Source organism: Neoarius graeffei, chromosome 13 (assembly GCF_027579695.1).
Source record: "Neoarius graeffei isolate fNeoGra1 chromosome 13, fNeoGra1.pri, whole genome shotgun sequence".
Lineage (NCBI taxonomy): Eukaryota > Metazoa > Chordata > Actinopteri > Siluriformes > Ariidae > Neoarius > Neoarius graeffei.
In genome coordinates, this window is record NC_083581.1 from 46,738,514 (window position 1) to 46,751,699 (window position 13,186).

Below are 13,186 nucleotides of genomic sequence, written 5' to 3' on the forward strand. Positions count from 1 at the left end.
AATTATGAAGTTAAGCATCCAGATAGAGGTGACACGTCAAATTTACCACCTCAATCTCCTAAAACCATGGAGAGAGGAAGTTCCTGTGGCTCTGGCAATGGTAGTTCTGGAGAGGGTGGAGCTGGGACCAGAGGTAAGTCTAAAATGTGCAGCCCAATTCACCCCAGCCCCTATGTAGACCACCTCTCACCATCCCAGAGAGCATAGGTTATAAGGTTGCAGAAGGAATTCTGTAATGTGTTCTTGCCCCTCCCTGGTCACACTGACCTCATTGAACACCACACTGAGACTCCCCCAGGGGTGGTGGTGTGCAGTCGCCCATATCGGCTCCCCCAGCACAAGAAAAATGTGGTTCAGGATGAACTGCAGGTGATGCTTAAGATGGGGGTAATTGAGGAGTTGCACAGCAACTGGAGCAGCCCGGTGGTCTTGGTTCCCAAGACCAATGGGTCAGTCCAGTTCTGTGTGGGCTATAGAAAAGTCAATGCAGTGTCTAAACTTGATGCATATCCCATGCCTCGCATTGATGAACTGCTCGATGGGTTAGGTGCAGCTCACTTTTACTCAACACTGGATTTAACAAAAGGATATTGGTAGCTCCCCTTGACTCCATTATCCTGCAAGAAAACTGCTTTTTCCACTCTGGTTGGTTTACACCAATTTGTCACCCTTCCTTTTGGGTTATTTATGGCCCCAGCGATGTTTCAGCATCTCACTGACCGAATTCTCCATCCCCACAATTCATATGCGATAGCCTATCTAGATGGCATAATCATTTATAGTAATGATTGGGAGCGGCATCTACAACATCTCAGGGCAGTCCTGAGGTCACTAAGGCATGCTGGGCTCACAGCAAACCCGAAAGTGTGTGCAGTTGGATGGGTGGAAGTATGGTATCTGGGCTTCCACTCGGGTCATGGGCAGGTGCATCCCAAAATTGATAAGACTGAAGCAATCGCAGCCTGCCCAAGATCTAAGACCAAAAAAGGGGGTGAGGCAGTTCCTGGGGCTGGCTGGCTATTATAGGCGGTTTGTGCTTAACTTTTCAGACGTCACTAGCCTGCTGACTGACCTGACTAAAAAGGGGGCACCAGATCAGGTCCAGTGGATGGAGCCATGCGAACAGGCTTTTGCTCAGGTAAAAGCGGTTCTGTGTGGGGGCCCACTGTTGCATTCTCCTGACTCTTCTCTCCCTTTTGTTTTGCAGACTGACGCATTGGACAGAGTGCTGGGGGCCGTTTTGTCCCAGGTGGCGGAGGGGGAGGAGCACTTGGTGCTATACATCAGCTCCAAGCTCTCCATGTGAGAGTCAAAGAACAGCACCATGGATAAAGAGTGTCTGGCAATCAAGTGGGCGGTCCTCACTCTCCGGTACTCCCTGCTTGGACGCACATTGTCCCTCTGTTCCGACCATGCCCCATTCCAGTGTCTCCACCACATGAAGAATGCCAACACGCGGCTCACTCGTTGGTATCTCGCCCTTCAACCCTTTAAATTCAAGGTGGTCCACAAGCCGGGGGCACAGATGGTAGTGGTGGATTACCTTTCCCACCAAGGGGGGAGTCAGCTGCAGGCCGGATGGCTCCCCAGGCTGAGTTGGGCGGTGGGGGTGTATGGCAGTGAGGGTGTGGTCGAGTGTCAACTGTGAACGATGAGGAGTCAGGTTGAACCAGTAGGGCATGTGTGACGAGGTGCACCTGTGTCTAAAGCCTCACTCACAACCCGCTGTAAGTGTTTTGGACATGCACAGGTCGTACGGGTTCGTAGCTTGCAGCCGTGCCGCAGGGTCGCAGTGAACCCGGGGGAAAGTTTAGGGGAGGAGTACAGGCAAAGTACTTGTCAAGTACAGGTTACGCACCTGACTTCCTTGAGGCGCAGGAAAAATTGCGCCATTAGCCCGTGGAAAGCGTATATCTGACGCACGTGATCAGTGTGTGTTCAGTGAGTGTGGTGTGTGTGTGACTTGCATTTTACCAGTTTCCTGCACTAAGAGTTCGGGCCGCACTTGTGAAGCGTGTGTGATGCATGTGATTAGCATGTTACAATAACTCATAACTTGCGTGTGATGCAAGCCAGGAGTGCGTATAAAACCAGCATGTCTGCACCATTCTGCATCTGTCTTTCAACTGAAGGACACTGGCTATTTTGTGGGAAAAATTTCAGTTTAAAGTTTAGAAAATGGGACCCAAGAAGAAGCGAGCAAAAGTGAAGTAACCCAGCCTGAAACAGCAGAGGGGGAGGAGGAGGAAGAATTTGATGATGATGATGATGATGATGATAGCAGCACCGGCGAGCCCTGCACGGACAGGGAGAAGTATGCCTTCAAGCTGGCAGAAGGCACAGCACCCTGCCAGAGGGATTTTCACAGGTAAATGCACATGCTTTAAACATTCATTTCAGTATCTATATGCTTATGTAATTAATATTATATATGCTGATTTTCATGTACGTTTCAGCTAACGACGCCCAGAAGTGAGGACATTGCAATCCCATCATCGCTGTCAGGCCATTGTGCCATGCTCAGTGATAAGGACAAGGACATCCCGACACCCCGTCCCACCACTCAGCATGAGTAGGAGCAGGACAGCAGCTTGGAGTCAAAGTGTGTTTCAGTGCTCAAACTGTTGGGCTATTTAATTGGGATTTTTTACAATGTAATAAAATGCATTATTCCCTTTTACTCATGTTTTGTTATTTGACATTTGCATGGTAAATTAACATATACTCAAATAAAAACAGCAAATGAGGTGGTCTTCTTCCTTTCTACAATGCTACATGCTACACGATCGGTTCCTTGGTTCCTCCCCAATATATATACCCAGAGTCTTGTCCCTCATGTTACGTGCAGGTCGCGTGCACTGTGTGCAGGTCACGTGCACTGCGTGCACACCACATATAGGGACAGAAAGTGAGATGTATTGCACAAATAGCAAGTGTGGAATACTTGTGTAGTATTTCTGAGGCAAGTCACTCATACAATGACTGGGTGTCACTCATGCATCTTACTGTCATCATAAAAAGCCCCTGCTAGCCATGCTGCTGACTTGGTTCAGGTGTACAAAAGGAATACGGGTCCCGTACGTAGTGTACGCGTTCTTGATTTGTCGCAAGACCCGTAGAATTTGCATGTGCAGGACCAAAAGTCTCCATGGGCAGTCTGCGACCTTCTGCGGCGCTGAACACACGCAAGTGTTGCACAAGTCTCAAGCACGGTTTTGCCAATTTTTTTTTTACCATAGCAGCACGTACGGTGAGTTGTGAGTGAGCCTTAATTACTGGCTGTCTATTAACCTGTGTCTGTGTGTCTTTTAGGCAGCCAGGAATGAGAGAGAGAGAGAGAGAGAGAGAGAGCTGTGTCATCCTGTTGAGTGCATGTGTGTGTGTGTCTAGTGTGCCGTAATCGTGAAAGTCACTGAAAAGTGCTAATAAAATTCATGCATACCTTGAATTACAGCACCTGCTTCCAGTTCCTCACTGTCCACTCACATAGATTTGTTATACTACCGGTAGGTTTCACTGCAAAAATCACCTCAAGACCCAGACAGCAGGAAAACCATAAAAAATAAATAAATAAAACTCTTACCCCACTGGTTGTATCCCAGACAAGCCCTAGAAACTGTTAGGGTTCAGTCTCCACCTAGCCTCTCCCTTTCCTGTTGGTCATTGGTTACAAGTGCCCAGGGAAAGAGAGAAACAAGACACACACAGAGTTGTCAGGTTTTGCTCAATCTGAAGTTGACTGATAAAGCATGAATATTCTTTAGAAATTTTCTCAAGCAAAGTGGTTACAAATGTATATCATAACAGGAGATTAGGCCAGTACACACCAGTTCTGTGGTATGCTGAGTACATCAGAGAAAGAGAGCACGAATTAAAACAACAGCACAATGGTTAAGGTTTGTCAGCAATGGAAGATCTCATCTCATTATCTCTAGCCGCTTTATCCTTCTACAGGGTCGCAGGCAAGCTGGAGCCTATCCCAGCTGACTACGGGCGAAAGGCGGGGTACACCCTGGACAAGTCGCCAGGTCATCACAGGGCTGACACATAGACACAGACAACCATTCACACTCACATTCACACCTACGGTCAATTTAGAGTCACCAGTTAACCTAACCTGCATGTCTTTGGACTGTGGGGGAAACCGGAGCACCCGTAGGAAACCCACACGGACACGGGGAGAACATGCAAACTCCACACAGAAAGGCCCTCGCCAGCCACGGGGCTCGAACCCAGGACCTTCTTGCTGTGAGGCGACAGCGCTAACCACTACACCACCGTGCCGCCCGCAATGGAAGATTATAAGGGAAAATTATGTTACAGTTAATATAATCATAGAAAACTTGAATAAGATGACATTATTCTAATTGTGTGTGTGTGTGTGTGTGTGTGTGTGTGTGTGTGTGTGTGTGTGTGTAGGTTTGATTCTACTCTTCTATGTGGTCTTCTACACATTTCTTGCTGGAATGTTCTGCCTCACCATGTATGTTATGCTGCTTACACTCGATGATTACACACCAACTTGGCAGGACCGACTTACTACACCAGGTACACACAACACACATCCAACAGGAACACATATATACACATTGTATTTTATTGTAATATCAGTACACAGTGTATCCTGATGTGTGTGTGTGTGTGTGTGTGTGTGTGTGTGTGTGTGTGTGTGTGTGTAGGATTGATGATCAGGCCTAAAGGTAAAAATTTGGAGATCATGTATAATATAAAAAACACTGAGAGCTGGGACAAATATGTCCAGGCACTCAACACCTTCCTCACCCGTAAGTACTGTGTGTGTGTGTGTGTGTGTGTGTGTGTGTGTGTGTGTGTGTGTGTGTGTGTGTGTGTGTGTGTGAAAGAAAAATTCAATTATGGAAAAAAAAAACCTGTGAAACACCTCAGGCAATTATTCTCTCTCTCTCTCTCTCTCTCTCTCGCTATCTCTAGCTTATAATAACTCTCAGCAGGTGCTGAATAATAACGCGTGTGCTCCGGATCAGTATTTTATTCAGGAGGACAGCGGTAATGTGCGTAATAACCCCAAAAGGTCGTGTCAGTTTAACCGCACAATGCTTGAGGAATGTTCTGGACTTGTTGACCAAACCTACGGTTATAGAGATGGAAAACCCTGCGTGCTCATCAAACTGAACCGGGTACTGGCCAATCACAGTTCATATATCCTTAATGACCAATCACAGCACATATATCATGAACCAATCACAGCACAGACATCATAAATGACTGAAGACATTTGTGCTTGAGCTCAGACAATGAATATGTGGTGCAACAGAACAGCTTTTGCCCTATCATCTGGAGATCAGTAGTTAAAATCCCAATGATGCCACAGCTTTCAGGCAGAATTGGGATGACATACTCTCTCTCCCTGTCAGTTACAGTGATGCTAGCCAATCACAACTTAAGTAGGCGGATCACAATTTACTCAGAGTGTGTTATGCTGCCCCTAATGTTGCATGAGCAAGCAGTTTGAAAAAACGCCTTGAAGGAAGCCTTTGCCTGTAATAGGGGAGAGCTACTGGTGGGAATTGGATATGACTAATCTGGGAAGAAAAATGAATGAGACTATAGATTAGAATTTCAGCTTTCATTTCCTGTTATTTATATCTAGATGTGTTAAACATCTAGACCTTTGGTGGTAAAAGAGCAAACATTGGACCAGACATAACAGAAAATCAATGAAAGTAAATAACATATCCCTTGCTTGCAGTAACTGCATCAACAAACTGTTGCATTCTTCTGTTGTGATGCTTTCCCAGGCTTGTAGAGTAGCTTATTTTAGTAGCATTGCACAACCAATTTTTCTGAATTTAATAATAATTTTTCTGGTTACAGCATCTGAAAGATCACATTTCAACCACATCAATGTTTTTTTTTATTTTGAAAATCAGACAAAAAAATTCATTTTCTACATTTAAGCATTTTTACTCTTTTATACCATTCAGACAATTGTCTTAAGCCTAAAGCAGTACACAGCCTGGGTTGGGCAAGACCGATACACAGTTACACCATGGGCAGGGAAGCAGGGGAGAGGTGCAGCCTGAAGAGGTGAATCTTCAGTCTGCACTTGAAGGTGATCAGGGAGTCTGCAGTTCTGACCTCAATGGGAAGATCATTCTACCAACAGGGAGCCAGGACAGACAGCAGTCTTGAGCTGGCTGGGCAGGAGTGGAAAGTAGGAGGGGCCAGGCGACCAGTCATAGCGGAGCATAGGGATCTGGCTGGCATGTAGGGGTGGATCAGCCTCTGGAGTTATGCTGGCCCTAGCCCCTTGACAGCCTGGTAAGATAGCACCAATGTCATAAATTTGATGCAAGCTGTGACAGGTAGCCAATGCAGGGAAGCAAGCAAAGGAATAATGTGGAAAGAATGAGGGAGGCTGTAGGCCAGGTGAGCTGCAGCATTCTAGATGAGCTGCAGGGGTCTGATGGCAGATGCTGGAAGGCCAGCAAGGAGAGAGTTCCCGTAGTCCAAGCAGGAGAGAATCAGTGCTTGGACCAGGAGCTGAGTAGAGTAGGTGGTGAGGAAGAGGTGGCTCCTTCAGATGCTGTAGAGGAGAAATCTACATGTCTGAGTCACTGCAGTGATAATCGTTGAGCAGGAGAGTTTGTTGTCAAACACCATCCCTAGGTTCTTTGCACTGGGTGAAGGTGACATAGAGATGTCCCCCGGAGAGATGATGATGTCAAGGGGTGGAGAGGATGGAGAGGGAATGTAGATCACCTCTGTCTTGCCTGGGTTGAGCTTCAGGTGACAGTTGTCCATCCAGCTCTGGATGTCATGCAGGCAAGCAGAGATGCGAGCACAGACTTGTGTGTCAGAAGGAGAAAAGGAGAGAAACAATTGGGTGTCACCAGCATAGCAGTGGTAGGATAGACCATGAGCAGAAATAATCGGGCTGAGAGATTGGGTGTAGAGGGAGAAGAGAAATGGACCAAGGACTGAACCTTGAGGGACACCAGTGGTAAGTGGACGTGGTGCTGATACAGTTACCAGACCAGGTAAAATGGAAGGAGCGACCAGAGAGGTAAAACTTGAACCAGTCTAGGGCTCTCGCAGATCTCATCTCATCTCATTATCTCTAGCCGCTTATCCTGTTCTACAGGGTTGCAGGCAAGCTGGAGCCTATCCCAGCTGACTACGGGCGAAAGGCGGGGTGCACCCTGGACAAGTCACCAGGTCATCACAGGACTGACACATAGACACAGACAACCATTCACACTCACATTCACACCTACGCTCAATTTAGAGTCACCAGTTAACCTAACCTGCATGTCTTTTGGACTGTGGGGGAAACCGGAGCACCCGGAGGAAACTCACGTGGACATGGGGAGAACATGCAAAGTCTGCACAGAAAGGCCCTCACCGGCCACGGGGCTCAAACCTGGACCTTCTTGCTGTGAGGCGACAGCGCTAACCACTACACCACTGTGCCACCCTGCTCTCGCAGATCCCCAGAGCTAATAGGGATGACAGGAGGATGGGGTGATCAACAGTGTCAAATGCAGCAGAAAGGTCTAGGAGAATCAGGACAGAGGAGAGGGAGGCAGCATGTGTTGTATGAAGTGCCTCACTGATGGAGAGATGCACAGTCTCAGTTGAGTGTCCGGCTCAGAAGTCATACTCGTGAGGATCCAGGAGGTTGTTCTGAGAGAGAAAAGAGGAGAGTTGGTTAGCAAGAGCACGTTCAAACGTCTTTGATAGGAAGGGAAGAAGGGAAACCGGGAGGTAGTTCTGGATGACAGAGGGTTTGGAGTGGGGGGGGTTTCAGCAGAAGGGTGATGTGGGCCCATTTGAAGCTGGACGGAAAGTATCCAGAGGACAAAGAGGAGTTGACAAGGGAGGTGATAAATGGGAGGATGTTAGGAGTGATAGTCTGGAGGAGAGATGAAGGGACAGGGTCAAGGGCACAGGTGGTAGGATGATGAGAGAGCAGGAGCTGGGAGACATCTGAAGTGGAAAGAAGGGAAAAAGCAGAGAGCAAGGTGGAAGAAACAGGGAGGGTAGGAAGGGTGGGGAGGGGTGGGAAGGGGAGGCAGGGGTGGTGAAGAAGTTGTGGATGGCCACGATCTTTTCCTCAAAAAAGACCGTAAAGTTATCTGCAGTGATGGAGGACTAAGGTGCAGCTAGTGGAGAGGGGAGGAATGAAGAGAAAACAGAAAACAGTTTACGAGGGTTGGAGATGGAAGTATGAATTTTGGAATGATAAAACTTGACCTTGGCTGATTTGAGTGAAGCTGTGAACTCGGCAAGTAGGGACTAGTAGTGAGACAGGTCTTCTGGGGTCCGGGATTTTCTTCATTTCCTCTCTGCTGCACATAGGCTGCTTCTGTTGGAGCAAAGTGTGTCAGACATCCAGAGACTAGGAGGGGAAGATCTTGCTGGCCTGGAGACCAGAGGAGATAATATGTCAAGTGATGAGGAGAGAGAGAAGAGCAGAAAAGATGCAGTAGATTCAGTGGGAAGGATACAAAGGGGGGAGGAAAGCAGGGACAGAGGAGACAAGAGAGGAGGGAGAGAGGGAGTGGAGGTTACAGTGGATTGTAACAGTGGAGGTAGGAGGGGGATGGGTGAAGAGGAAGAGGGATGGAGAATGAAATGAAATGGTGGTCAGACAGATGGAGAGGGGTAACTGTGGGATCTAAGGTGGAGCAGTTTCTGAGGAAGACCAGGTCTAGATGGTCTAAAGTGCAGCAGGGAGAGATCAAAGGAGTGGAGTAGTGGAAGGAAGGCAGTGGAGTGGGTGGCTTCTAGGTGAAGGTTGAAGTCTCCCAGGAGCATCAGTGGGGTGCCATCTTCTGGGAAGGAGCTGAGTAGGATGTCCAAGTCCTTAAAGAAGCATCCCACAGGGCCAGGAGAGCGATAAATAACAGTGACAAACAGGTTAACAGGAGAAGAGACTGAAATTGAGTAACAGTGGGGGTATTTTTAATTAAATATAGTTTCCATGATCTGTAAATCATTGCATCCTGGTTTTATTTATATTTTACATAGCATCTTTTTTATTATTATTATTATTTTTGGAAATGGGGTTGTATAGTGTTTTTAATAATGGACACTGTCACAAAGCAGTTTTACAGAAATCCAGATATAAATCTTAAATTTATGAATTTATCCGTAATGTGGAAGCCAGAGGCAATGGTGGCAAGGAAAATCTCCCTGAGACGATATGAGGAAGAAACCTTGTGAGGACTCAGACTCAAAAGGGAACCCATTCCCATCCCAGTGACACCAAATATTGTGATTATAAATCATTGCTTTCTTATAACTCTATATATTAGAGTCAAAAAGTGCTAATTATGTTAACAAGAACTTGAATATAAGCATCAGTCATTTCTGATTTCATGAGAACTTTAGATGTAAATCTGTATCAAACTGAAGTTATTAACTGTTCAGTGATGCAGACTTAAATGCAAACTGTTCTTAGCTATTAATGACTTATCACAGCATAAATATGACCAGTCACAAACAGATAACACTAATGACCAATCATAGCTCATATTAATAACTAATCACAGCTTATATATCACTAATTATCAGTAACATATCAGACATCACAGTGCAGAGATCATTAAAGACCAGTCACAACTTAGAGATCCCATACACTCACTCACACACACGTATAACAGTTGATCATTTTTGGAGTTTTGACCTTTGACCTTTATTTAGGTTATTGGGATGTTGCCAGGGAAATCTGGCCAGTCTCCATATATCACCTGCGGAGCAAAGGCAAGACACACACACTGACATACATGCAGACACATGTACATACATACACATGTGACTCATATACTTATTATCCCCCTTTATAAACACCTGGGTCATTCTGTGTCAAATCAGATGTTGCAAAACTGTCTCAGATTTTGTTCAAATGTTGTCTATATCTGGAATGGGTCCCAAACCCAAGGCCTGTAAAATATTTCTGTTCAAATCCCATGTTTTCATATTTTTTCAGCTTTTGAAATTATTTCATTTTTATAGCCTTAAAACACCTTATCTGGGAAGCCATGTTTGAGCATTAATATTTTGACATGTATTGTTTGTAGCCTTATCAGACTTTGTAGGATGGAAGACAAACATTTTCTGTATGCCAAACCCATTAAAAGCCTATACTGCATGCCGCTTTATGTTTAAGGCAATAGATTTGGAAAAAAGTACAACATTTCAAAACAAGATATTAAGGATACTACAACCCCGATTCCAAAAAAGTTGGGACAAAGTACAAATTGTAAATAAAAATGGAATGCAATAATTTACAAATCTCAAAAACTGATATTGTATTCACAATAGAACATAGACAACATATCAAATGTCGAAAGTGAGACATTTTTAAATTTTATGCCAAATATTGGCTCATTTGAAATTTCATGACAGCAACACATCTCAAAAAAGTTGGGACAGGGGCAGTAAAAGGCTGGAAAAGTTAAAGATACAAAAAAGGAACAGCTGGAGGACCAAATTGCAACTCATTAGGTCAATTGGCAATAGGTCATTAACATGACTGGGTATAAAAAGAGCATCTTGGAGTGGCAGCGGCTCTCAGAAGTAAAGACGGGAAGAGGATCACCAATCCCCCTAATTCTGCACCGACAAATAGTGGAGCAATATCAGAAAGGAGTTCGACAATGTAAAATTGCAAAGAGTTTGAACATATCATAATCTACAGTGCATAATATCATCAAAAGATTCAGAGAATCTGGAAGAATCTCTGTGCGTAAGGGTCAAGGCCGGAAAACCATACTGGGTGCCCGTGATCTTTGGGCCCTTAGACGGCACTGCATCACATACAGGCATGCTTCTGTATTGGAAATCACAAAACGGGCTCAGGAATATTTCCAGAGAACATTATCTGTGAACACAATTCACCGTGCCATCCGCCGTTGCCAGCTAAAACTCTATAGTTCAAAGAAAAAGCCGTATCTAAACACGATCCAGAAGCGCAGACGTCTTCTCTGGGCCAAGGCTCATTTAAAATGGACTGTGGCAAAGTGGAAAACTGTTCTGTGGTCAGACGAATCAAAATGTGAAGTTCTTTATGGAAATCAGGGACGCCATGTCATTCGGACTAAAGAGGAGAAGGACGACTCAAGTTGTTATCAGCGCTCCGTTCAGAAGCCTGCATCTCAGTATGGGGTTGCATTAGTGCGTGTGGCATGGGCAGCTTACACATCTGGAAAGACACCATCAATGCCGAAAGGTATATCCAGGTTCTAGAGCAACATATGCTCGCATCCAGACGACTTCTCTTTCAGGGAAGACCTTGCATTTTCCAACATGACAACGCCAAACCACATACTGCATCAATTACAGCATCATGGCTGCGTAGAAGAAGGGTCCGGGTACTGAACTGGCCAGCCTGCAGTCCAGATCTTTCACCCATAGAAAACATTTGGCGCATCATAAAACGGAAGATACGACAAAAAAGACCTAAGACAGTTGAGCAACTAGAATCCTACATTAGACAAGAATGGGTTAACATTCCTTTCCCTAAACTTGAGCAACTTGTCTCCTCAGTCCCCAGACATTTACAGACTGTTGTAAAGAGAAAAGGGGATGTCTCACAGTGGTAAACATGGCCTTGTCCCAACTTTTTTGAGATGTGTTGTTGTCATGAAATTTAAAATCACCTAATTTTTATCTTTAAATGATACATTTTCTTAGTTTAAACATTTGATATGTCATCTCTGTTCTATTCTGAATAAAATATGGAATTTTGAAACTTCCACATCATTGCATTCCGTTTTTATTTACAATTTGTACTTTGTCCCAACTTTTTTGGAATCGGGGTTGTACAAACCCAGAGTTTTGCACCAATATGATATCAATAATTATTTTTTCTGCAAATATAGTTGATTAATTTGGTGCCAATATTTAATATTTGCCAATAAAAAAAATGTGGGGTCTCTATCACCAATGGACTTGAAGATATTATTCATAAAATGATGTGTAGTAGCATATATTCATAGGCCCAAAATGGTATGTGGGGTAGCTAATAGGAATATAAAAATGTACATGGAAATTGCTTGATGTATGGTTATGGGTACCAAATGCCAATGTTCTTCCTTCTCTTTCATACAAAATAGACCTAGATTGGAGAGATATTTTACCTATTGTATACTCAGAAAAAAATGACTGAGCAATTTTTCTAGAGTTAAAAGTATTTTCCTCAAAAATATTTAATTCTGCTATATTTTGAGTTTAGAGAGTTGGAGTGGGAGCAAAATTACAGAGTAATTGTGTAACAGAGTAACAGAGTTGGTTGTGGTTCTGAACTGAGTAAAAGAGTAAAAGAGTTAATTTCAAGACACACTGAATAGAGTCAAATACCATTACAAAGAGTAAAATATTAACACTGAATTTAGGAGAATTCACTGGAAAAACAGCTATATCAAAAAAGTAACTTTTACTCTTTTTAGAGAGGGACCAAATTTTATCTGGCATAGAGTAAAATTCTCTTCAGTTTGAGTAAATTTTACTCAGACAAATTTCCTGTGTAGCAGAAAAACACTGATAGTAAAGAATATAGCTTGCATTAATGACCTATAGTAAAGTGAGCCTACAGAGAACAAGTATTTCTTTACTCCAATCAGTATTTCAGTGGCTGGGATACACATAAGTAGAGATAATAAGAGAAGACCCTGCTACTTCATGATGGACTTTTTTTTTTTCCTCAAGGTAAAACAATACCTTTAGCTGTGTGTATTTATCTATGAAGGAAACATGGGCAGATATTGGCACTTTGTACACTAAATGACCATACATTAAAATATTTCCAAATACATTTTCATGTTCCTACCAGCTACCCCACATACCATTTTGGTCCGATGAAAATATCCGAAAAATGCTATCATGCCTTGTTTTATTCTTAATATGTCCATTAATGGTAGAGATCTCAAATATTGGCACAAAATTAATAAAAGATTGTATTTGTAGAAAAAACATATATGATTGATACTATATTGGTGCAAAAATGAGTTTATAATACAATCAATATCACTCTCATTTAGTAATTTTGCACATTTTCCCAAATCTAGGGCTTCATAGAAAATCAATAAGCATGCAGTACAAAATGGTTCAACATGTTTGTCTTCCATCCTACAATGTTTGGTGAAGCTGGGAATAATACTTTTCAAGATATGAATGCCCAAACATGGCTTCCCAAATGAGA

At 43.8% G+C, this 13,186-nt stretch overlaps 1 protein-coding gene across 3 annotated transcripts in view; it reads left to right on the plus strand.

Moving 5' to 3' along the window:
• The window catches only part of atp1b2a (ATPase Na+/K+ transporting subunit beta 2a), a 37,084-nt gene that overhangs the window by 20,991 nt on the left and 2,907 nt on the right, over positions 1-13,186 (plus strand). For 2 of the 3 annotated variants that reach the window (XM_060937886.1, XM_060937885.1), the window contains exons 2-7: positions 1,208-2,368; positions 2,457-2,602; positions 4,420-4,548; positions 4,680-4,784; positions 4,951-5,156; positions 9,688-9,747. In XM_060937886.1, coding sequence (XP_060793869.1) covers positions 2,569-2,602; positions 4,420-4,548; positions 4,680-4,784; positions 4,951-5,156; positions 9,688-9,747 — 534 coding nt within the window. In that variant the 5' untranslated portion in view covers positions 1,208-2,368; positions 2,457-2,568. The remainder of the gene's footprint in view (positions 1-1,207; positions 2,369-2,456; positions 2,603-4,419; positions 4,549-4,679; positions 4,785-4,950; positions 5,157-9,687; positions 9,748-13,186) is intronic. The other variant, XM_060937884.1, reaches the window with a different exon arrangement.